The 24,413-nt window shown below is 48.8% G+C and overlaps 1 protein-coding gene across 1 annotated transcript in view; it reads left to right on the forward strand.

The window, feature by feature from the left end:
• The window catches only part of DSCAML1 (DS cell adhesion molecule like 1), a 346,512-nt gene that overhangs the window by 16,244 nt on the left and 305,855 nt on the right, over positions 1 to 24,413 (forward strand). Inside the window, exon 3 of the mRNA XM_082410986.1 lies at positions 3,042 to 3,188. Coding sequence (XP_082267112.1) covers positions 3,042 to 3,188 — 147 coding nt within the window. The remainder of the gene's footprint in view (positions 1 to 3,041; positions 3,189 to 24,413) is intronic.

Consider the following 24,413-nt stretch of genomic DNA (forward strand, 5'->3'; position numbering starts at 1 on the left):
TTCAGTCACTCCACCCTTAGGGGAAACCACAGTCCTGACTTCTAACAAGATAGATGTTTGCCTGTTTCTGTACTTTATCTAAATGGAGTCCTACATCACATATTCTCTTGAATCTTTTGCTCACTGTTGTTTGTGGGGTTTAGCCCTACTGCTGTGTGAAGTTATATGTCATTCATTCTCATTGCTGTATAGTCTCGTTTGACTATACTGCACTTTATTTATCCATTCCACTGTTGATAGACATTTGAATATAAGATATCTCATGAGAATAGGCATTTAGGTAAAATTCATGATGGAAAACTCTTAGCAGTGAAGCATTCTGGTCTTGGGAAGAGGTGATGGAAGCAAGGAAGTGAGGGCTTCTCAGCTGTTCTCTTTACAGAAACTAGAAAGTCTCATTTCTCTGGGTTAGGTCTGGAGGCGAGGGCATGGCTTAGATGAGTTACTCTTAACTGGGTTGTCATGCTATGCTGGTGAGTCCTAATCCGTTATAAAGTGCCTCGAATAGTAATAACGCATGGAAGTCTGGGGGAATGATTTTCTTCGAAGAGCTTTTTGAGTGGGAGAGGATAGATAATGTTCTAGACAGCTCACTGCGATGGCTCCAAGGCTTGGGCGTGCCATCTTTCCTGGCGATTGTGTTGGGCAGAGGAGAGTGGGTTCCGGGGAAGTCTCCCCAACCTGCATGCCTAGTGATGGATCCTGCGATATCTCTGACTTCTGTCCTGGCAAGGAGTCAGGCCCTCAAGGAAAGTTGTGTTGTGCTTTGGAATCTTAGCTTTGCCACTTACCTTAGGCAGAGGACACACGTTTCTGAGCCTCAGTTTCCTCATCTGCAAAGCAGATGCCAGCACCTACTTCATTCATCACCCCGTGTGATGGTTCAGTGAGATAGCGCTCTGTTGAATTAAGATCCTTCCGCCTCAGGAGAACCTCTCACACGTAGAAGGTTCCAAGTAGCTGGGAATGGGTGTGTGTAGGGGTGAGGTGGGGTGGGAGTTCTTAATTGAAGAGCTGGTCTTCATCCACTGGTTTGGTTGGGGGAGGGGGGGTGTGGGAGTGTGAGCTCTGAGGACCCAGGGCCGCGCTTAGGTATCTCCTCTGGGGCTCCCCGTGGACCCTCTTTTCAGGAGCGGCACTGTCCCCCTAACACGACACCAGGTGCTGGACTGGCAGCCCTGAGGCCAGGATTTGAAGCCCAGTTCTGGCCTCCACAGCCTGGAGGATTGAGCTGAGAGCAAGCCATGTCCTGTCTCCTAATACCTGCCTGTTATTGGGTTAGGATATAGTTTTCACAGTAATCCTGTCTGGTGTTTCTTACAAGGGGGGGGACTAAGTCAAATAAAGGTTAAGCCACTTGCCCAAAGGGCACCTAGCCAGTTAATCACAGAGGCATGGCTGTAATGACAAGCTGCATTGCTGTAGTACTTTCCACGTGCCAGGCCTTCTCCATGCTGCTGTTATTGTTTCCTTTTACGAATGAGGAAACCGAGGCTCCAGAAGGTTCACGAGCTCTTATCCAGGGTTACACTGCTGCTCAGAGGAGGACACAGGGCCTGCTTGTTTGACGCTCCTAACCATAGGTCTCTGCAGGCTCTCGAGGACTGTCCCAGCGGTGTGCACCCAAACCCCAGCCCTTCCCACCCTCCCCTCTGCTTCCCTCCCCTTAGCCTCCTCTCTGCTCTCCCCGCATCTGCAGGCAGTGCGATGTCCAGCCCACGAAAGGGTGGACCATGGCCCCACAGAGCTGGGAGTGCCTCCTTCCATGCCTCCGTCCTCCGCCTCAACTGTGTCTCTTCCCATCACAGCCACAACACAGGGAGGGAAAGAATAAAGACCTGGGGAGGGACGGGCAGGGCTGGCCTGATGGGAAACACAGCCAATTAAGAAGCTCTTGATGAAGCCAGAGGGACTGCAGGTGCACAGCCGGAGGGGCTGCTGGGCCCTGAGCATCGCCCTGGCAACCATGGCAGGGAGAGCAGGAGGGCACACAGCCCAGGTGCCTGCTGAGGGACAAGGTCGGGAAGCAGCGGGGCTCTGGCTGCACCAGCTCTGCTTGGCAGAGAAGAGGTGGAAAGACAGAGAGGGCCCCGGGGAGAGGCCAAGAGGAGGAGGACCAGAGAGAGGCCGAAGCAGGCCCCTCGGCCCTACCCCTAAGGTTGGTCCAGCCCACCCATGGGACCTGATACGCAGAGCACCTGCAGGTGACAGCGCTCCAGAAGCCAGCCCTGGGACCGAGGCAGGAGGCCTCCACTGCACGCTGTGGTGGAAGGGATCTGCTGAAGCTGGGGGCAAGACTGGGGGTCAGGCTGTAGGCGGTGTCAGGGGGTGGGAGAAACCAGCAAGAATGCTTTGTTTTGGAGGATCTTGGAAATCGCCCATGTCTCTGGGGTTCGGTGTTTTCAGAGATCATCACTGTGTCAAGTATTCTCTCCCATTGTTCTTATAAACCACCGAGCCCTGCAGAAAGTTCTGTATGTCAACTACATTTTCCCAGGCTGCCTTTCATTTTGAAGTGGCACAAAAATCTGTTTTTAGATCATGTGTCACAGTTTTTCTTTTGGCAAATGATGGTCATCGTGGCCCAAACTCTTACCACCCTGGGCCCAGGAATCCTGTAGGAAATCAAATGTGGTTTAATTAGAGGGATTCCGGCGCTTTTGCTTAGAAACCACACATGCCCTTGTTGAATACAATCCCATTGCAGGGCGTAGGTGCCGCCCTCCAGGCCCTAACAATCTAATGCATTTTGTTAAAACTCACCAAAATTGGAAAGGCTAGAAGTTGGATTTACTGTCCTGTAGAGGGAGGCTGGGTATTTCTGCGGGAAAGCGGGTGTCTGGTGGAGTGGGAAGGAGGTTGCTGGCGAAGGCAGGAATAAGACCTTGGCAGGAACTTCCGGGCGGGGCAAGCGGGAGGTGGGAAAAGAGGTGAAGGAAGTGTGGCCTGGGGTGCTGAGAGGTGGCTTTCGCAGGCCCCCCCACCGTGTCCTAGTCAAGCCTGTGACACCCTCTTCCTTCCGCCCCGCAATCTGTCTGCAGTTTTCAGGGAACCCTACACCGTTCGGGTGGAGGATCAAAGGTCGATGCGTGGAAGCGTGGCCGTCTTCAAGTGCCTCATCCCTTCTTCAGTGCAGGAATACGTTAGCGTTGTGTCCTGGGAGAAAGACACAGTCGCCATCATCCCAGGTAAGAGAGGACCGCGGGGCCTCATAGGCAGGGATGCTGGGGGGTGGGGGGCGGAAAATCAGCAGTACTGAGTTGGTGGTTGAGCTAACCCAGCTCTTGAGGTTGGTCCTGGCAAGTGGTTTTTTATTGTTCTGGTGGTGCTTTGGCAAAAAAGCGTCTTTGGTCTCGGCTTGGTGCGTCTCCATGTGGGTGGGGAAAACCCACGTGCCAGCAGCCTCTGTGGCGTGTGTGAAGGTCCCATCAAACACAGGGTGGTCCTGCTCCCCCCAAGGAGGGGGGTCACTGTCTTTCCTGGCCACCGGCTATTTGATTGCCCTTGGCCTTAGGGATGGGAGGCAAGGCTGGAAGGACCTTATCTGTGAAAGACTGTGGGGAGAGGAGCGATAAGGGGCTGGTGTGTGGTCCGTGTTCCTGGGATTCTCGGAGGACCAAACTTGAGCGAGCATGCGTGTGGGACTTTTATTTCATGAGCTGCCTAGACGCTCCATCAGAATTCTAGCCGGCCTCACGCTAGAGGTGCCAGGTGTTGCGAAAAGAGGTTAATACCATGTTGTAGGGTCACCTTGTTAGAGCTGCCGTGATTGAAGGCACTTCATTACTGGTTCCTATGCAGGGTTGTCCCTTCAACAGGAAAACAGGTCTGGAAATCTCAAGAGAGGACCTCAGATCCTCAAAATACCTCCAGGCTTCCAGTTACAAAACTGTGGGGTTTTCCCATCACGCCAGCATTTCTCCCTGCATCCCTGCACATTGCAGCAGCCTTGACACTTTTTCTTCCTTTCTCCATCAAGGACCTTGGTTTTCCTTTCTGTAAAATGGAGGCACTTGACCAGATGCTCCCTGAGTGCCCCCCCAACATTGATGGCCCATTGCTGGGCATATGAAATGGTTCTAGTTGCTCAAGGTCTTCAGGTTAGTTGGAGAAGACAGACTTCTATGCATGAAACCTATAAAGCTGGGATTCTTAATACTGCTACACAACTGAACCCCTGGGGAGCTCTTTGAAAAACACCAGTGCTTGGGCCCAACCCCAAATCAGCATCTTTAGCAGTAGAACCTGGGCACTAGCTGTTTTAAATCTCCTTGAGTGGTTCTGAGGTAGAGCTATAGGAGACGAACCAACGCTTCAACACCTTGACAGCCAACGTGGCAGGATACTTTTCTGAGACATTAATTTGTGTTTTGCTCTTGGAACTTTTTCCTTCTCTCAGTCCCAAGCCGATGGCCAGGCCGTTATGTCTCCTGGTCTCAGAGCTTGTAGTTGGACAGGAATCAGAAGCTACTTGAAGACACCTGCTCTTCCTGCCTTTTGTGAGCAAACAGGAAAGGTTAGGATGGGTGTTCTGGCCGGGGAGGAGAGCCTCTGAGGGCAGTGAACAGACAGGAGACCATTGGATGCCAGAGGCAGGGTGGTGCTGTAGGCGGCTCACAGGGTATGGCGGGAGGAAGCGGTCGGACGTCAGAGGGGTGGCTGTGTGTGGCTCCCTGGGGTCTGGGACTGAGGCCGGGGTTCTTGTGTCCAAATGAGGCATGAGATGCACAGCCCAAGACCCACGTCCCTGGGGAACCCGCCAACAATGATGGGGACTGAATGTCCTGTCTCTCCAACAGAGTCACGTGGAAGGTGATGTAAAGAGCATAAAGACATGTGATATTTCTTATACACCTGAGTTTATGGACCAAGAGTTATACTCATTAAAACAATAATAATAAATTTTTGAGTGTTTCCTCTATGCCAGGCACTGGGCTAAGAAACTTTCATATGTGACCTCATTTTATCCTCACAAAAAGTCCCTAAGTGTATTTTTTTCCCCTTCCACTTAACTGAAGAGGAAACTGAGGCTCAAAAAAGTAAAGGGACTTCTGGGTCACACATGTTATCACGCAGAGGGCAGGGCTGGACCCAGGTCTGTTCTTTCTGCCTATGCCCTGAACTCCCGCACAGGACCACCTCCCGGGACCTGCACAAATGTATCCTATGAAGTGTCACTCTGAGTACAAGGGAGACTGTGTGCTCTAGGCAAGGAGAGCCTTGGCCTCAGGAAAGCGAAAAAGTCAATGCTGGTTTGTAGGGAAGAACTAAGTCAAGTGTAGTGATTACGAGCCCAGAATCTAAGATCAGACTGCCTGGGCTTGAAACTCACTCCTCTGGGCAAGTCTTTTACCTCCTTGGTGCCTCAGTTTCCCCAGTGATAATAAAATAGGGGTGATGATTGGCCTACTTCCTTGGGTTCAAGTAACAATGAAAGGAGTTCATATATGTCAAATGTTTCAAACACTGCCCGCCACACACTGAGGATGGGCTGGGGCTGTGACGATGACTCTCGGGGGGATGGGAGCGCGCCCCTCTTTGTATTGCCGAGTCCTGTTTAGGTGTGTGTATTTCTGTGTAGCAGGGTCTGTGTCCCCCACTAGACTGAGTTTCCCAAGGGTGGGACCTGGGTTGTTTTAGGGCACACATCCCTAGGCTCCTGACGCACTGCCTTGCACCCCCAGGACAAATGCTCACCAAATGTTCAGTGGGCGCGTGATGGACGATCAGGAGAGTTCTGAAAGAATATGGGAGGCATTGGGATAAGGCTGGGTGCAGTGGGCATCGGGTAGTTAGAAGCTCAGCTCAGACAGGAGAGACGAAGATTAACCTGGCTCCTGTGTGGAGGCAGTGAGCTTCCCCCAGACTCACTGTAGTTAGTTGGTGCTTCAGGGCTGTCTTTGATGTCAAGCCTGGGCTGGTGGCCCCAAAGGACATAATTATCAGGGAAGTGGGCTGGACGCTAATCTGCAGGGCTCTGTTACACGTTGGTTCTGTAGAACCTCTTCCTTTCCTTTAGCCTTGGAGAAGTTTCCTCCCCTGCCCAGCCCTCCAGCCCCATCCAAAATCATTCTAGATCCCTCTACAGCTACGTTTTAGATCCAGGGATGGACTTTCTAAAGCACATGAATCCACCTAACACCCTCCCAGAGGAATTCATGAGAACCAGAGGGAGTGGAGTTTTACATCCTCCAGGCTCTAAAGATGAAGGGCCAGAACTTGGGCCCACCTGCTCCAGGCTTTAATGTTGGAAAATGCAAATTGTTTATTGATTTTTTTTTTTCATAAAAATAGGATTCTCTGCTATCCATACCACACTGCCCTGTGTGTGTGTGTGTGCGTGTGTGTTTTGGCTGGGATGTTGGATGGCAGCTTCTCACGGCGGGGGGAGATTTAATGATGAGGTCACCTTGAGGTTAAGGAAGCACTTAGGAGCCTGAGTGACTTTCCTCTGACTCTTCAGGGGCAGCTTCTGGAGCGGGGAGAACGGTGTTGACTTTGATCTCTGGGCCTGCTGGGCTGGGCTCAGATCATCCGCCAACCACAGGGCCAGCAGGAGCAGGTGTGAGAGAGCAGGAGGAGGAACGGAGGCTGACGTGGGCCAATCAGGGCCCAGGAGACAACTCCTTGGGGAGGGCGGGTGCCCTGGGAGGAGGGGCCCGATGGGGTGGCTGCAGGCCCCTGTGAATGGTCTGCCTCTCTGAGGGGGTTTGGAAGGACTTAGAGGCTCGGGGCCTAAGCAAGCTCCATGAGTTGGGTATTGGCTCACGGGTTGGCCTTCCCAGCTGCCCACATTGGGAGGGCAGGCAAGCCTCCTGGAGCCTCCGCTGAAACTCTGTGCCGCTTTTGGGCTGTGCTTTTCGCAGGGTAGATAGAGGCTGGAGAGACAGCCCAAAGTGCTACCTTTCTCAGAACCACCTACTGCCCCTCTCTTCCTCCTCCTGCCTGCCCCCCAAGCTGATCAACTTCCTCCCATCGGGCTATTCAGAGATGTGTGTGTAAAAGCACAGAGTCTCTCACCTATGAGCTGACAGACTCCTACCCCTTACTTCTCTCCCGGGAGACCTGGTCTGGAGGTAAACTGGCTCTCCAGAGCGAGTGGGATGGGGGATAATAGGGCAAAGGGCTGTGCATAGACATAAATTAAAATTAAGGCCTCCGGTGAAGCCGGGATGTGGTTTAATTTCCCATCTGCATGATCACCATTACAATGCATGTTATTGGATATAAAGATAAATCCGGCCCTGTTCCTAATAGCTTTTAATTTCCACCAGACCTGATTATATAGATGCAGGCTCCTTGTGGGAATTTCCCAGCATGCTCTTCCCCAGCATCCTGACTGGCTGTCTGGGCCCCAGTGGGGAGTTTTGGACACTGCTCAGATGCGGGCCAGATGTATCTGCCAGTGCTGTGGAAGACAAGCCTGGAGCAGCTCCCTTGTCTAAGCGAATGGGGCTCTTGACTGCTGGGTTGTCATACTGCCTTGGCCAGGTTGGGAGTGCACTGGGGACACTCTGTGTTGGGGGAGGGGAGAAGCAGGAGCAAGGAGAAACTGGCCAGAGGGGTCCTTTCAGAAAAGTGGGCAGGGCTCCCGGACCATAGGTGGGAAGGCAGTGAGCCCGCCACCCATCACCCACCTCCCTAAATGTCCCCAGGGTTCCAAATTGCTCGTGGGTCTTCGTACCTCTGTGCATTTGGTCTTGCGTCTCCTCTGCCTGGTCTGCACTGATCCCCTCTTCTTCTTATTGATACTGTACTCCTCTTCTGTCCTTTAAACTTGGTTCACGTGTGTCCCCTTCCACGAAGTTTTACGTAAGCCTCCAGCAGACCTATCAGTCCTCTGGTTCCATTCCTGGAGCACTTACTTCACGGTGTCTCACGTTAGAGGCTGTTGTTTCTGTCTGTCTGCTGCAGGAGGGTGTACAACTCCATCTTTTGCATCTCCTTATCCCCAGGGCCCTCACAGCACCTGTTATAATAATAATAACAAGATTAATGATAATATTTATCATGTACTGAGACCTCTTTTGTGTTAGGCATTCTACATATATTATCTCTAATCCTCACAATAACCCTTTAAGATAGCTGTTTGTTTGTTTGTTTGTTTTTCCAGTTTTTATAAATGAGAACAGTGAGGCCCAGGGAAGTTAAGCAAATTAGCCAAGGCCACACAGCTAATAAGTGGCTTGGGTTTGAGCTGGGGTCCTCCAGCTTGCTCTATTCCCTGCTGCCTCTCCAGAGCAGTTTCCTCATTAGGAACGGACTATTCCAACATAGGAGGAGGGCCTGTCCTGTCTCCTGCACTTGCTCGGGGACAGAAACATGTCACCAGCCCTTGCCCTGGCCTCTGGCTCTGTGTGCAGTGACCAGAGGCTTTGGCTTTTCTGAAGGTCAACAGCTCTCCAGCTGAAAGATCAGTGAGCAGTCATTCTAACAAGGAGGTTTTATTGGGCACTGGCTCTGTCTTGGGCCCAGTGGGAGACACAAAGTTGGTCTGATCTGGGAATTTAGGATTCCATTCATGTTGTCAGCTCTGATGGGCAAGGATGGATAATTCCAGCACAGCAAGCAATCAAATATGATCTTGGTTTGCTTTGGAATGCAGCGTCAACGTATTAATTGCATTTTGCTCCAGCTGATATTAAAACTACTTTGATCCCATGAGCCTCCACCAACTTGGACAGGGGATGGCACAGATGAGAGAGAGCCCAGGTGGTGCTTGGAAACCAGTTGGACACGTGTAGGCTACAGATGAATGGAGTCACTGATTGTCAGAGCTAGAAGGGCCTTGGAGGTCACGTGGTCCAGCCTCATTTACTGATAAAGAAACTCAGGCCCAGACCAATGCCCTCTTACGCCCCTTCCCCCTTCTCTCCTGCTCATTCTCAGGGCACAGTACCTTAACTACTCATGGGGTGCTTTTTTTTTTTTTTTTTTAAAACCACTGGACGTCTTTCCTTCTTTGTTTAAAACCTTCCCATCTTTTAAAGTCTGGTTCAAATACCCCCTTTTCCCCCCCATGATGTCTTTCCCAATTTCTGCTAAGAATGGATTTAAAAATCACCCAGATTAACCTCCTTCCAGGGGATCCTTTTCTGAACTCCCTCCAAAATTTATCAGTTCCTTGCTGAAGACACTAATCGTATTTTGTCCTGTAATATTTTAAAATCTGTGTTATTCCCGCTATGAGAATGTCTAATCATCAAGAGCAGGAACTGTATTTCATTCAGACCCCTTTCCGCTCCAGTGCTCAGAAAAGATGATTAATGTTGGTGATGAAATGACAGTCTCTTTTCCCCCTGCTGGACTGCCCTGTGGCAGGAAGGAAGGAAGACTGCCTAAGGTCACGTGGAAAATTGGTGGCATTGCAAGATCTAGACTTGGTGGTCCTTGGTCTCCATTACACCGAGCTGCTTCAGAGCTACCTTGACAGCGACCACTTCTGTGGGTTCCTCCTGTGACACTCTGTTGTTTAGATGCAAAATTGGGGATCTCAGCTCTTGACTACTTAGGGGCATGGAGAAAATGGGCTGGGATGGTCAGTGTGCTGATATGAAATAAATGATGTGCTCAAGGCAATTTAACAAATGGGTGCTAGGCAGAGTCTCATGCCTTGCAGAGGAATTAAACTTGACCATGACCTGTTTCTTCCCTTCAGCAGCTCCTATCTAGGGGTTATAGTATCCTCCCAAGAAGAGATCCCCAGGAGGCTGGGATTCTTTCTGATGATGGCAGCCCAGCAAGGCTCATGAAGGGGAGGGGGGCCTTGGAGCAGAAATAGCACGTTGGGTGAGGTGACAGCGCGGGGAAAGGCAAGCAGGAAAGGGGAGGATGGAGTGACCTGGCTGGAGGGTAAGTAGAAGTGGTGAGAGAGAAGTCTGGAAAGGATGCCAGGACATTTAATTCATAAAGGTTCTATCTAGTTCTAGGGAAAAAAAAAGAGGCAACCTGATAATAATGACTAATGATCATGGAGAACTTACTAAGTTGCCAGGCTCTGTTCTAAGCATTTTACATGTGTAGCTCATTTAACCTTCACAGCAATCTGAAGTTGAGGGGATAATCATTCCCCATATTAGAGATGAACAAACCGAGGCACAAAGAAGCTAAGTGAATTGCCTAAAGTTATTAAGCAGTAGAGCTGCAATTTAAACTTTTTTTTTTAAAGTTTTCTTTTTTTTTAAATTAATTTATTTATTTTTGGCTGTGTTGGGTCTTCGTTTCTGTGCGAGGGCTTTCTCTAGTTGTGGCAAGCGGGGGCCACTCTTCATCGCGGTGCGCGGGCCTCTCACTATCGTGGCCTCTCTTGTTGCAGAGCACAGGCTCCAGACGCGCAGGCTCAGTAGTTGTGGCTCACAGGCCTAGTAGCTCCGCGGCATGTGGGATCTTCCCAGACCAGGGCTCGAACCCGTGTCCCCTGCATTGGCAGGCGGATTCTCAACCACTGTGCCACCAGGGAAGCCCCTGCAATTTAAACTTTTCATCCAGACTCCATTATTTGTGCTCCTGAGCTCTGTACTATGTTGTCTCATAAAAAATCAATATACAGAATATATATATATATTTTTAAAAACTGCTGAAAATCAACAAGAAAAAGACAACACAATAAAAAATTGGGTGACAGATACGAGCAGACAATTTACGGAAGAGGTAGAGGTAGGGGGGTGTAGCAGAAAGAAGTTGGGCTATGGAGTCTGCTGGTCCTAATCGGTGACCTTGAGCAAGTTACTTTCAAGGCCTTGGTTTTTTTCACCTGTGAAATGGGGACAGTGAAACCTACTGCACCCAGAATCCTTTAGATGAAAGTTAGGCCTCTGGGGAGACTTGAATTCTCAGATGGAGAAAGAGTGGACTAAACTCAGCAGGGAAATTGCCCACCCAGCTTCATGCCATGGTCCAACCCTGGGCCGTGCTCCCCTGTCTGGGCACGGGGCTAGAGGCAGGACACGGGGCTAGAGGCAGGACACGGGTCGGCCAGGGACACAGCCTCCCAGAGGAGTGGTGGTAGTGGAATCACAGAATGGAGAATGGCTTCCCCTAAACGTGATCCTGAGAAAGCCATAAACAGCTGGGGTCAGACCTATGACCACTGTGGTGTTTTTAACTCATATGGGCCATGATGATATCTGGGCAGAACGAGAGAAACAAAACGACTGTAGTATTATTAATCTCTGTATTCACTTGTGCCTTGCATGGTACCTGATCAGAATTATGTTGAGGAAGGAACGAAGGGGTGGGGTTCGGTACCAACACAGCAAAGATCGACTCTACAAACCACCTGGGTCTCATCAGCTCAGGCTCAAACCCTGGTTCAATAATAACACTATACAGTTGATAAGGTGCTTTTAGGTGATCTCGTTGGCTCCTCACAGGAACCCCTATGCCCTTCCCCATTTTACAGATGAGGAAACCGACGACACAGTGAGGTTCAAGGACTTGCGCATTTAGAAGAAAAGTCAGAAAAAGAGCAGATAAATACGTAGTAAGACATACGTGTATGCAGGGCCCTGTGACAGGCACCTGGATGTCATCCCATTGAATTCTTCTCTTAACCCTGTGAGGGGGGCGTGCTACCCCCATCCTTAGGTGTAAAGAAGTGAGATTCAGGGAGGCCAAGCAATTTGCTCCAGGGCACACAGCTTCTCAGTGGCAGAGCCTGTGCTTAGACCCAGAGCTTCTGTCCCTAAAACCCAAGCTCTTTCTTTGTAACATACTTTAGTGACTCCGGCATGAGGGCTGTCCCAGGTACTCATGACAATTACTATTTCTCTCATCAAGGCAGTTGTAGAGAGGAAAAGGCAGCTGGCCCTTAATGTTGCTGGTGGTATTTGCTTATTGTTTGCTTTGATGGGGAAGGGAGCCTCGTCTTCCTCCTCGGAGGGCAGAGAGAAAAATCCCACCTTCTAATGCCTTAACACATGCTTTGCAGGTTAGAGATTACAAGGAAGCATTCAGAAGCAGCAAAGGAATTCTCTCCTAAGTCAGATTTCCTAAATTGAAATGATAATCTTAGTGATAATAATAGTAAGAAAATAAGTGATCAGTTATTGAGCTCTTATGTGGTAAGTGCTTTTCACAAGTCATTTCATTTCATCTTCATAAGTGCGCTACGTACTAGGTGGTATTATTATTTCCATTTTGCAGAAGAGGAGCCTGAGGCAGAGAAGCTGGTCACCTGCCCAAGGCCATGTGGTGTGGCAGGATCTGAGCCCAGAGAGGTTTGATTTCAGCTCTTAGAGGTGACCTGGGCCACCTCGCAGCTGTTCCCTGATGCCTGTGTCATCTTTCACTTATATAGTGCTTTCTGGTTTATAAAGCAGATTCACAGGCAGCATCTTATTGAACCCTTCCAACCCCATCTGAGGGTGACACATTCTTAACTTCACTTAATAGGCAGGGAAGCCAAGGCTTGGGGGAGCTGAAGGGCCCTCCCAAGTTTACACAGCCAGGGAGGTGGGTACCAGATCTCCAGTTTGATGCTTGCATCCAGGAGCTCTTGAGGCCCCACCCGGAGTGCATGCCCACAGCTCCTCAGCACCTCTGCCAGTCTCCCGGTGGGCGGCCTGCTCTGCATTTGCTTGCCAGTTGGTTGGTTCCAGAACTATCAGCTGCGGCTCCTCAGTCAAGCAGAAATGTCTGTGTTCACAGGTGCCTCTGGAGGCATACGTATGTGTCATGTTTTGCTTTTCCATTTAGTTCATGGCAGGTGCTGCATTTCCAGAGCACCCACTGGGTGAATTTCAGGAGATTTAAGACAATTGCAGGCAAACACTCTGCCCTGGGATCACACCATGGCAGTGGACGCAGAACAAGCGGCATTGTTTCGTAAAGTTGGCACCTCTGTAAGTTACCCTGAAATTAGAGCAGAATTCTTTATAGAAGGTTATCCTACACATAAATCATCATTAGACTACCTCATTTTTGTTTAATGCCTACCTAACTGTGCTGTAGTCTAAAAATGTGTGTTTAGTGAAGTCAAGGGTTGCAGGGAAATTATAGGGTTTTCAAAAACCCATTTGCTTTGCTGGTGCTCACATCAGAATCAATCTTGCCTTTAGTTCTCAATCTCATTGCAAACATGCAGTATTGCTCGCCAGATTCTGGCATTTAATGTAGGGTAGCGTTTATTCAGAAGAAGCCAACGGTGCTTACAGAGTGGTAGAGCTATGTATAGATGGCACTTCCTGCCAAGCCTGTGATTTTGAACTCTGTTGCGTATCAGTGAGACTTCGCCGCAAAAGCGGGAACCATGTGGGACCCGGCAGAGCAGAGGCCAGAGCTGGATGGCGGTGGTGTTGGGAGGGGAGCTGGTATTCATCACGCCACAAGCCTCACTGTGCCAGCACATAGTAGGTGCTCAGACAATGATTGTTGAGTACCTGGAGGAGTGTTTAACCAGGAAGGTGACCGACCCTTAGATTAGGTTGTAAATGAGATGGATTTAAATGAAGGGAAGTAATTTATTTTATTTTCTTTTATTTTTTTATTTTTTTATATAAAAAAATATATATATATAAATATATATATATATAAATAAATATATATTTTATATATATATAAAAAAAAATAAATGAAGGGAAGGATGTGGTTCTTTGGCTGCTAGAATAAAGCTTTCATTTGCTCCTGCGATGCCCCACATCAGCAGGACCTACTTGCAGCCCCTTTTTGGTGGAGGGAAGCTGTGTAGCAAAGCTGAAAGGGTGTGGGCTCTGGCCTCAGAGATACTTGGGCTCAAATCCCGTCTTGCTCCTTCCTTGCCATGTGACCTTAGTTAAGTCCTTTAACCTCTCCGAGCTTCAGTTTCCTCACATGAGAGGAATAGAAATTATGTACTTTTTCTCTACAGGGAAAACATCTTTTATGTATAGTTTATATATTTCTATATAGATCTACTTTCTACATATAGATCCTTTCTCTATCTGTAGGTTTTCAGTTTTTCCTAGTTCTGAGCAGACACATGATTAACTGCCCAGGATTAGTCATCTTCTTCTTGAGACCTGGAAGGTCTCTCTGTGAGGAGTGAGATTCCAGGAGTGAGTGTCCAGGTGTGAGCATTACCTCGTGTGTATATAAAGGTGAGCATCCAGGAGTGGGCATCCAATTGTGGGCATCCAGGGGTGAGTATATAGGAGTGAGTATCCAGGGTGAGCATCTAGGGGTGAACATCATGGAGTGAGTGTATAGGAGTGAGTGTCCAGGTGTGAGTATATAGGGTGAGCATCCAGGAATATACAGGGGGATGGGCTTAGCTCTCATTACCCTGGAGGTCACTTGGCCTTCAGGGTGAAGGGCACAGGTTAGGAAAGTTAGGAGACAACTCTCATACCGGGTCAGAGGCAGGGTAAGTCCTTCGTGTTACCCTGCATGGCTGAAGCCCACTCCCTAACATTATAACCTTGGCTTTTGTAGTCTACCTGTCATCTTGCTGTGTGCAGAATTCTCAGGAGTTTAGGCATGTGTCTTTTGGGGCTGCCGAGCCTGCCTTTTGCAGTGGAATGCAAAGCCAGTTGGAACCGGGAACAGCCCCCTGCCTTCCAGTACAGAGGGCAGTGGGGCTCAGAGGCTTCCTGGAAACTGGGAGTGTTTTCCTCTCACACATGGAGACCCCCCCGCCCCCCTCCATTTCAAGGTCAGAGCGTATCTTTAGGGACCTGGAATCTGCCAGAATCTGGACCGTCAGATTCCCAGCATCTGGGAAGCAGATGACAGAGTGGGAGACAGAAGCCTATGACAGTGAGCGGCATTGGGCAGCCAGGCATCAGATGACCTTTGTCCTCTGTGTGGTGGTCCGGTGGGCTCTTGGACTTTGTGAAGCAAAGGAATCCCTTCTGAGAGCACATGGCAGGGGTGCCTCTTCACCGCCCTTCAGAATGGGACACAGAAAAGGAAAGGGCTTGTATCTAGAATATTCCAGAGCCTGCTGTTCCTGACATAGGCCGAGGCAAGCAGTTGTGCGAAGCCCGATGGGTTACAGGAAGAGACGTAAACTCCATCAGGCTATTCCTGGCAATGCCATGTCTTAGGTTGACTTCATCCCCTGAATCTCTCTAGATGGCTGTGTTGGCATAAGCAACAGTCAGTTGGTTGAATTTTCAATTCATTATTTAATCTAGCAAATGTTTTTTAAGCACTTCCTGTGTGCAAGATGCTGTGTTATTAGACAGTGATTCCCAAGGTTCTTTGCTTGAGGATCTCAAGGGATTTGGAGAAGATCCTCTTCCCGCACACCAAAGAAACTCATTTTAATTATAATACATATGTGCGTATGTATATGAATAATATGCACGGTGTAACTTGTACATATTGACGACACAAACATATATACTCACCCTCACCCTTCTTTGCCTGTGGAGAGGGGTGAGAGATTCACCTAGAATCTAGACCCTCAGAAACACCCCAGAGTGGAGACCGGGGCAGACACCTTGGCCCTCTGTCCATGGGAAAGAGCATAGCCACGGGAGCATCTAGGTCAGAAGTGTGTCTGGGTGAGTGTTCAGGTCTGGGCCTTTTCTCCTGAGCAAAGAGGACAACTGCTCGTTCCCTCTTCGTCTTCCGGGTCGGAATATGGGTGGCCCACATGTTCTGAATTTCATGGACAGTTTTGGATGGATCACTATTTAGTGAGGCCTATTCGGTTCAAAAAGGGTAAACAGAAGCATGGAGGATGTGGGGGATGATCTGCTTATCTTCAGGGGACTTGCTGTCTGACAGGTAGGATGAACTTGGGACACAGGTGATCCCAACATGAGGCAGAGCGTGATGAGGAAACACACAGCCTCTGGGGGCTCAGAGGCGGGAGCCCCGTCTTCTATGATGAGCGCAGACATTGTGTAAGGTGGCATTTCCCATGGGTCCTAGAGGATGGATGTTTTGGCAGGCGGGGCTCCTGCAGGGGAGACTGCTCTAGACCTGTCAGCTCACAACTTTAGAACCACCTGGGGAGCTTTTTAAAAAAAAACACCAATGGCCAGACCCCACCCCAAACAATTAAGTAAGGATCGCTGGGGGAAGACCCAAGCATCTGTATTTGTGAAAGCCCCCTGGGTGCATCTGGTGAGCAACTGGGTTGCAAAACCCTGTTCTGTGTACAGGAGGCCACGGGGGTGAAATCTGGGAGCAGTGAGAACAAAGGCTGCGCTCTTGGGGGAGAAAAGCCAGGTTTGGCTGCAGCCCGGGATCCATCTGAGGGTGGGGTGTGGTTGAAGCTGCATTGAGTGCGTGGAATGGAAGGGCAGTGGGGAGCCACTGAAGATTTTGAGTAAGGAGTGTTCTGCAAGGACTTTTGGGAGTTGGTCTTCAGTGATTAAGGATGTTCCCAGAAACATGGTGATCATCCCTGCTCAGCCTCCTGGAACCCAAGTCAACCCTCAGATTTCCTAAGAATGATCACTGGGCCTCCTTCAGGCCAGTGGGCTGCAGGCAACCTCTGTCCTGCACCCCACACTCCCTCTTTTTCTCCTGCCTCCTCTCCAGGGGGCTGTCCCATAAGCCAGGGCACTGGCAAGGTGAACGCAGGAGCTTGCCAGCAAGGCCTGTGGGAAGAAAGGCCCCATAGCGTCACGCAGTTTAAGCAGTATGGGGATCTAAGGCAAGCTCGACAGGCTCTTTATAATATTAGTGAGTAGATCTGTATTGTGCTTTTAGACTTTACAGGACACTTTGACTCTTGTAACAATTCTGTGTGAAACTCTTATCCCCATTTACAGATGGGCAAACAGAGGCTCAGAGAGGTTCAGTGACCTTACTCTGCTGCCTCTCTTATTTCTCCTATTACTCTTCTGCCTCTCTAATTTCCCCTCTACTTGAGAGAAGAAAACCTTCGGAACAGAAGTAGGGAGCACTGCGGGCCAGCATTTATTCAGCCACTGGGCTGACACTGTGCCAGGCACGGTCACAGCTGTGACCTCATGTTTTAAAGACAGAATATCTTTTCTGTTTCCTCATGGTCTGTGGCCCATGAAGAATGGGAAAATACTTGGCTCCACCGGCAGTTAGATGACTGGATAAATAAAACCATGAGACCACTATTCCAGGTCTATTTCAGGAGTGTACCTCATCAAGGCCCTTTTGTGTTGTTTGATCTCATTTTATTCTCGTGACAGGTGGTGTCAGCCCTACTTTCAAATGAGGAAACTGAGGCTCAGAGAAATACCTTTCTCTGGCCAGGTAGCAGAGTCAGAGTGGCAGGTGAGGCCACGCTGTGCAGAGTGCATTGACGCTGCACTGACTCGTTGTATGGAATTGGGGGAGGGGGAGGTAATAATAAAACACATAGTACCTGCCTTGCCACTATGGAGAACAGTATGGAGGTTCCTTAAAAAACTAAAAATAGAGATACCATATGATCCAGCAATCCCACTCCTGTGCATGTATCCAGACAAAACTCTAATTCAAAAAGGTAAATGCACCCCAATGATCGTAGCAGCACTATTCACAATAGCCCAAACATGGAAACAACCCAAATGCCCGTCAAGAGAGGATTGGTTTAAGACGAATGTGTGTGTATTACACACACACACACACACACACACACACACACACACACACAAAATGGACTATTACTCAGCCATAAAAAAAGAATGAAATAATGCCATTTGCAGCAACATGGATGGACCTAGAAATGATCATACTAAATGGAGTAAGTCCAACAGAGAAAGACAAATATTATATGATATCATTTTTATGTGGAATCTAAAAAAGATTACAAATGAATCTATATACAAAACAGAAATAGACTCACAGGCATAGAAAACAAGCTTAAGGTTACTGAAGGGAGGATAAATTAGGAGTATGGGATTAACAGACACAAACTACTAAACATCAAATAGATAAGCAGCAAGGATCTACTGTATAACACAGGGAACAATATTCAACATCTTGTAATAACCTATAATGGAAAATAATCTGAAAAAAAAATATATATATATAAAACTGAATCACTTTTCTGTACACCTGAAACTAATACAATATTGTAAATCAACTATACTTCAATTAAAAAACAAACAAACCACATAGCATCTGCCATGTGCCAGGCACTATTCAAATTGCGTTATACAAACTAACTTGTTTAGTCCTCCCAATATCATGATAAGGTAGGTAGAATTATCATCCCCATTTTAAAGATGAAGGAAATGAGGAACATAGAGGTGAGGTAACTCACATAAGGCCGTGCAGCTAGTAAGAAGTAGAGTGGGGACTCCATTCCAAGCCATCAGGCACCAGAGCCCACGCTGCATCTCTTGACCATGCCATGTGGGTCTCCTGGTTTCCTGTTCCAGGTTGTTCCACTGGACTGGGTTAGGAGGAGGAAGGGAAAACAGAAAAGGCAGGCTTCGATCTGGGGGCTGGGTATGCAGATCCGAGGCGGCCTCATCTGGAGGGGGCGTGTCCAGGTGTGAGACCCCACTCTGGAGGCTGGGTGTCCAGGTGTGACCCCTTTAGGCATCATTCTGGTCTCTGCCTCTTCCCTCTCTCCTTTGGATCATTTGTCTGATAGTCACCAGCTTCCCCAGAGCCTGGTAAGGATCAGGCTAGAAAGGTGGGCAGGGGACCTGGGGTTTCCTGTTCCAGTTGTCTCACAGAATGGTTTTATGCCCTTTCTCTGGATGTCAGTTTCCTCATATGTAAGTGAAAGGGCTGAAACGGATGAGCCATGGACCCCTTCAGTTTAACAGATTCTCCCGAGCTCCACGTGCCCTCCGTCATGCTGGACACCGGGGACACGGTGACAGGTCTGTGTCCTGCTGGGGAGACACGCATGTTAAGAAAAGAGCTCCAGCAGGTATATCCCTTAAAGAAACTCTTGCACAGGTGCAAGACAGGAATTGTCATGGCAGCGGTGTTTGTGATAGCAAAAGAACAGAAACCAATATGGATAAATTAAATCTGTTACATTCCTGCAATGAAATACTATACTGCAGAGGAAATGCATGAACCAGAGCTTTACAAATCAACCTGGACATGTCACTGAAACATGTTGAATGGAAAAAGCACATTGCCGAAGGACGCGTACGTTACGGTACCATTTGCATAAAGTTTGAAAACATGCAGAACAGTATCCTGTATTGTTTCTGGATACATACATATGTAGCAAAAGTATCAAAACATGCAAGAGAATGATAAACACCATATTTAGGGTAGTGCTTACGTCTGAGGAAGGAGACAGTGGGCTCATGGAGGGCAATATAACTGTTCTCAGAATGTCTTATTTTTTAAAATGTTTCTTCTAAAACAGATCAGAAGAAAATACAGTCAAAGTAAACATGGATGTTTTCATATTATTTTTTTCCTTTTTCTATAGGCATGCTATATTTCATTAGCAAAGTACCCATATCCATACCATACGCAAAATGCCAGGAGAGGGGTGAGGTCGCAGGCTGGGTCCCTCTGTGACATTCTAGGGCTGGGGGGCTGAGAGCGGAGAGAGGAGGTTGGAGGTGAAAGTAAGATTTGGGGGCTGATCCTCAGGGGGGTGGGCGTCTGTGGTCGTGGGGCCGGGGAGGGGCGAGTACACAGCGTGCATCTCAGCTATGCCCTAGTTCCTGCTGCCTCTGCCAGGGCCACCTTGGGCAGGCTTGGTGCTCAGCAGCTATTAAATAACAACAGTGAAAATAGTTTAAGTATAAGAGGAGGAGAGGTGTATCTGCCTCGGGATCCCACTGTCATCTGTTTCCCAGTTTAATGAGAGTCTGGAGACCCAGCATGAGGCCACTAAAAATTAAGAATATCGGGAGTATTCATAGGGCTACGAGGCCCCTTTGCTCTGTGATTTCCGAAGCTGGGAACCAAGGAGCATCCTGGCAGCCATCCACCCGTCCTTCTGCCCTGAGGGGCAGTCAGTCAGTGTCAGAGGCCAGCTGGATAGGGACAGGTGACTGGGGGTGCCCAGGTCAGGGCACCCAGATAATTACCTCCTTTGAGAAGTTTATTCCCAATTCCAGCTCAAATTACAAGAGAAGGCTGGGAGCCCAGGTCAGAGCCAACAGGGAAACCTGAGAGAGAAAAGTGATCTCCCGGTGCTCCTGGGACCTGGAGAGCACAGGGTGTGCTGGGCGGAGGGTGGGCGGGCAAGGATCACCACATGCTGCCTTCTAGAACACCTAGCTCTATTCCAATTTGCCCTGAAACACTGATTTCCCCTGTCCTGCCCTTCCTCTGTTTCCCCAACCCTCTTACATACCCAAGTTCCCAGGTGGTACATGCAGATGGTACAATTGGTTTTTCAGGACTGGAAGGGGCCTTGAAAGCCATGGAACCCAGTCTCCTGCTCATTAGATAGATGCCCTTTGTGACCTTGACTGGGCCTGAGACCCAGGCCTCTAGAAGCATCCCGCGATAGGATGAGGGCGGCTGTCGTCCTCAACAGGGTGGATTTGGGTTGAGACTCTCCAAGGTATGGAAGGATTGCCGGCATTTTCAAAGAACACACTAGCGTGTGTATCAGGGTGTGTGCGCAGGACAGAGTCTGTACCTTGTTTATCATAAGCAGGCAGATAACAGGCGTGTTCCTGAAAAGTGAGGTCTCAAATCTCATCTGAAAACGGGTGAGTGCTCTTTTAGGTGATGAGTGCATCACCTTGAGGTGATGTTGGCAAGCATGGGAAGAGTTGGGCAGGCTTTGCTGATACAAAGAGACACCAGGACAGCCTTTTTAGGAAGCAGTTTGGTAGTAGGTAGCTGAAGCCATAAATGTCCATGTCCTTTTGGGCTCTATCCTTAAAAAGGAACCAAAGATGACAGTAAAGATTTCTGTTAGCTGCAATGTTATTTACAACAGTGGAAACAAAATCCTACATATCCAGTAATAGGAGAATGATTAAATAATTTATGATACAATAATCGAAATAGTCTAATACATTTTCAATTACTTGAAAAATCATAATATGATGTTAAGCGGAAAATAGATCATATACACATGGTAGGATCCCAATTGGTTAAAAAGTACACGCACACATTCACACATATATCATAGGTGGATATCCTGACCTACTTCAAAGCTATAAGTGATTGCTATGGTTCTTTCTGGGTGGTGAGATTAGGAGTGATTTCTATCTTCTCTTTTATAGTTTTCTACATTCTGTGAGTATGTTTTGAGGAGATTAAATATGAAGTGATTTTGAAAAGCCATATTTAAGTGTAGGTACCTTGCAAAGTAGCTGCTGCTCTTTCTAATTTAGGAAGTTCCTCCTTTATGAAGTTCCTTCTTATGTTGGGCTAAAATCTGCTTTCCTGAAATTCATCCCTTAGGTCTTCACCCAATCCCCTGCCCACCACCACCCCCCCAAAACTTCCACAGAATTACAGAGTTTCCTTCTTTCTCTGTGGCACCCTCTGTAACTGAGGACACCACCATCCTCTCCTGCACCCCCCGCCCCGCCCAGTGTCCCATCCTCCTGGCTCACGCAACCTGTTTCTGCAGCAGGCCTTTGTATGATCTCATCTCATCTCATCTCATCCTGGGTGCCACCTCTGGTCGTACTCCAGTTTATCAATGTCTTTCTCAAAACCCAGGCTCAGAGTGAATGCCCTGCACCACAGATGGTAGGAACAGAGGGTTCCATGACACCCTCGCCCCCTCCTTGGTTGGAACATGCTGTTTCCACCAGTGCAGCCTGGGATCTGCTTTCTCATCATCCACCTCGTGGAGCTGGTTGTTCCTGAGCTTCCTGGCTCTCAGCAGTCCTGGGCCCTTTACCTAAATCTCTCAACCTCCTCATTTCTAACATAAGAATATTACTCTATAACCCAGATATCAATAGGATGGTCCCTGCCTCCTAAAAGCTATAAAAGTTGCCTCTAATTTTAATTCCACATCCTTGGGAAAGTCCCATGTCCTTCCCAAGATGTCTGCAAGTTCCAGGAAGGTTTATGGTCTCATAGCTCTCACTGATTCCTGCTTCCCAACTCTTCCGAATCCTAGTTCTTTGCTCTGTGTTTCGGGGATGCTTTATCTCTGTCCTGCTGCTGACCAAATGTGGCCTCAACCTCCTTCCTGATTTTCACAGAAGTCCCACCCTCACATAGGCCTGCAGGTATTTTGCAGACCTTCTGTGAGCTTTTGGGTGGCCGGGTGACAGGGACCACAGACAGTCATCCCCAAGGGTCCATTGGGCACCTGCCATGTTGAGTGGTCTTCCTTCTGTGGTGGTGGGTTGCCAATCCCATCTCTGAGAGGAGCCCAGAACCACATTTCCCTTTTCAGCTTCCCAAATTAACCTTCTAACACAGAGGATTCAGAGGGTCACTGGGATCTTTCGCACAATTTCAGGGAGTATGTTGACGTTGACATATGTTAATACCTTTAATAGTGAGAAAACCTGTGAGGGCTTGTTTCCTTCTCCCTCCCTCCTCTGATGCTTTACCAGAGAGCAGGGCACTCCTGCTCCCAGGACAAAGGGCCTTTCCCGCAGGTGGTAGAGGGCGTAACAGAGACTCCAGACACACCAGGGGCTGTGGTTTCGGTGAGACAGGTACAGGTGTGACGTCTCATCTTTATGATGGGTGGGCGACAGTCTGCGGCCAGGTGCTCCTTTGTTTTGATAGTTTCAGCCCCAACACTTGGAGAAATTTATAATCTGATTTTGTGACTCAATGAAAAGGAAATGTCAGAATTTCTTAAGTTTAAAAAACAAAACCAAGAACTCTTTAACGTGGCCCATTTTGCATTTCTGACTTGACTCTGCAATTTGATTATAGTCAAGAGGAAACTTTGTCTGGTTGGCATTCCTGAGCAAGTGGGAATCCTCCAAAGGCTTGAAGCTCTGATGTAGGAGAGAGAGAGCAAGCCGGAGGAAGCAGGAGACTGACGGGGACTGGGTCTCAGCTGGGTCTCACCTTGGGCAATTACTTACCTCTTGGAACGTCCTCATCTATAAAATGGGGATGCTGATGGGAGTTATTACTTTACTAGTGTTATGTCATTGGCTATACCTACCTCAACCAGGAGCCCAGACCAGCTGCTGATATTTCCCTGGGGGGATCTGCCTCCTTTTAGGGCAGTTCTTCCTTAAATCTCTCTTCTATCATAAATTAGCATTCACATAATCCACATTCCCTCTCCCTGGTCTTATGAGTGTTGTATCTTTCCTTACCAGCCCTGGACAAATCATTTGGGGCTCCATAGAGAAAGAGGAATTAAACTCAAGTGCTGTCTAGTGACTTACAATAGAAGCCACTGAAGGCTTTTTTTTTTTTTAATTAATTAATTAGTTAATTTATTTTTGGCTATGTTGGGTCTTCGTTTCTGTGCGAGGGCTTTCTCTAGTTGCGGCGAGCGGGGGCCACTCTTCATCGCAGTGTGCGGGCCTCTCACTGTCGCAGCCTCTCTTGTTGCAGAGCACAGGCTCCAGACGCGCAGGCTCAGTAATTGTGGCTCACGGGCCCAGCTGCTCCGCGGCATGTGGGATCTTCCCAGACCAGGGCTCGAACCCGTGTCCCCTGCATTGGCAGGCAGATTCTCAACCACTGTGCCACCAGGGAAGCCCCACTGAAGGCTTTTGAGGCATTGTTTCCTCGGACTGACAGATCTCAGAGTCTGGAGCCCTAGGGCAGTGCTTCCCAACTGTTTTCACTTCTCAACATGAGTAGAAAAAGATACTATTGATCTGGCATATTGGGGCAAAAGGAGAAGGTTGCCTACAATGGAGGTGAGTGGTTCCCATGGATGGTGGTGGGGATCTGCCTGCCCCAGGTCCCACCCCGACTCATCTAGGGCCGAGGGAGCTCTTCACATGGGTCACCTACCTGTGGAGTCGGGAGGAGACCGTGGGGAACGTATTGGGTCGGTAGGAAGGCACCTATAGGTAGAGGAGGGGCGTCAGTTTGGCACCTGTGATTTTCCATGGGCAAGGAAGTGCCATGACAGGGTGGAGTGGCCCAGGTAACTTCCCTGCCACTCCTTCTCTTTTTCTTCCTCCTCCATCTCCGCATGACTCCTCCCAAAGAGACTTTAATTATAAAGTCACTGTTTCAAGAATAGCTAAAAGGAGGTGAGCCGGTGAGTTGTCACCAACAGCTGTCAAATCCCTGTTTCTTCTGCCGGTAGTGGAGAAGGATGCATCACGGCCCGTGGTCCTTCCTTCACCTACTTCCTAGGAAGGTGTGTGTATGTGATCCATCCACCCCCGCTATACCCTCTGGATCTGGGCCCTGGCCCTCCATATAGTCATAGCTCAGACGACAGTCAGGGGAAGCTTCCCTTCTCAAGGAGAACTTTCGACATGAAGGTGGGGAAGATCAAGGAGCAGTGGCTGTTGAGGGGAAAGGGTGATGGAGACAGAGTGACGGCAGTGAGCTGAATTAATTCCCTGGTGTCAGATTTAATGAAGGGCTGCCTTCTGTGCTGCCTCAGAAAGGCACATCATGGAGTGATCGGTGCTGGATGCACGCACAGCTCCAATTAAGAGTTTCTGCAT

The sequence above is a fragment of the Balaenoptera physalus genome, assembly GCF_965194825.1.
Source record: "Balaenoptera physalus genome assembly, chromosome: 10".
In the NCBI taxonomy this organism is placed as follows: Eukaryota; Metazoa; Chordata; class Mammalia; order Artiodactyla; family Balaenopteridae; genus Balaenoptera; species Balaenoptera physalus.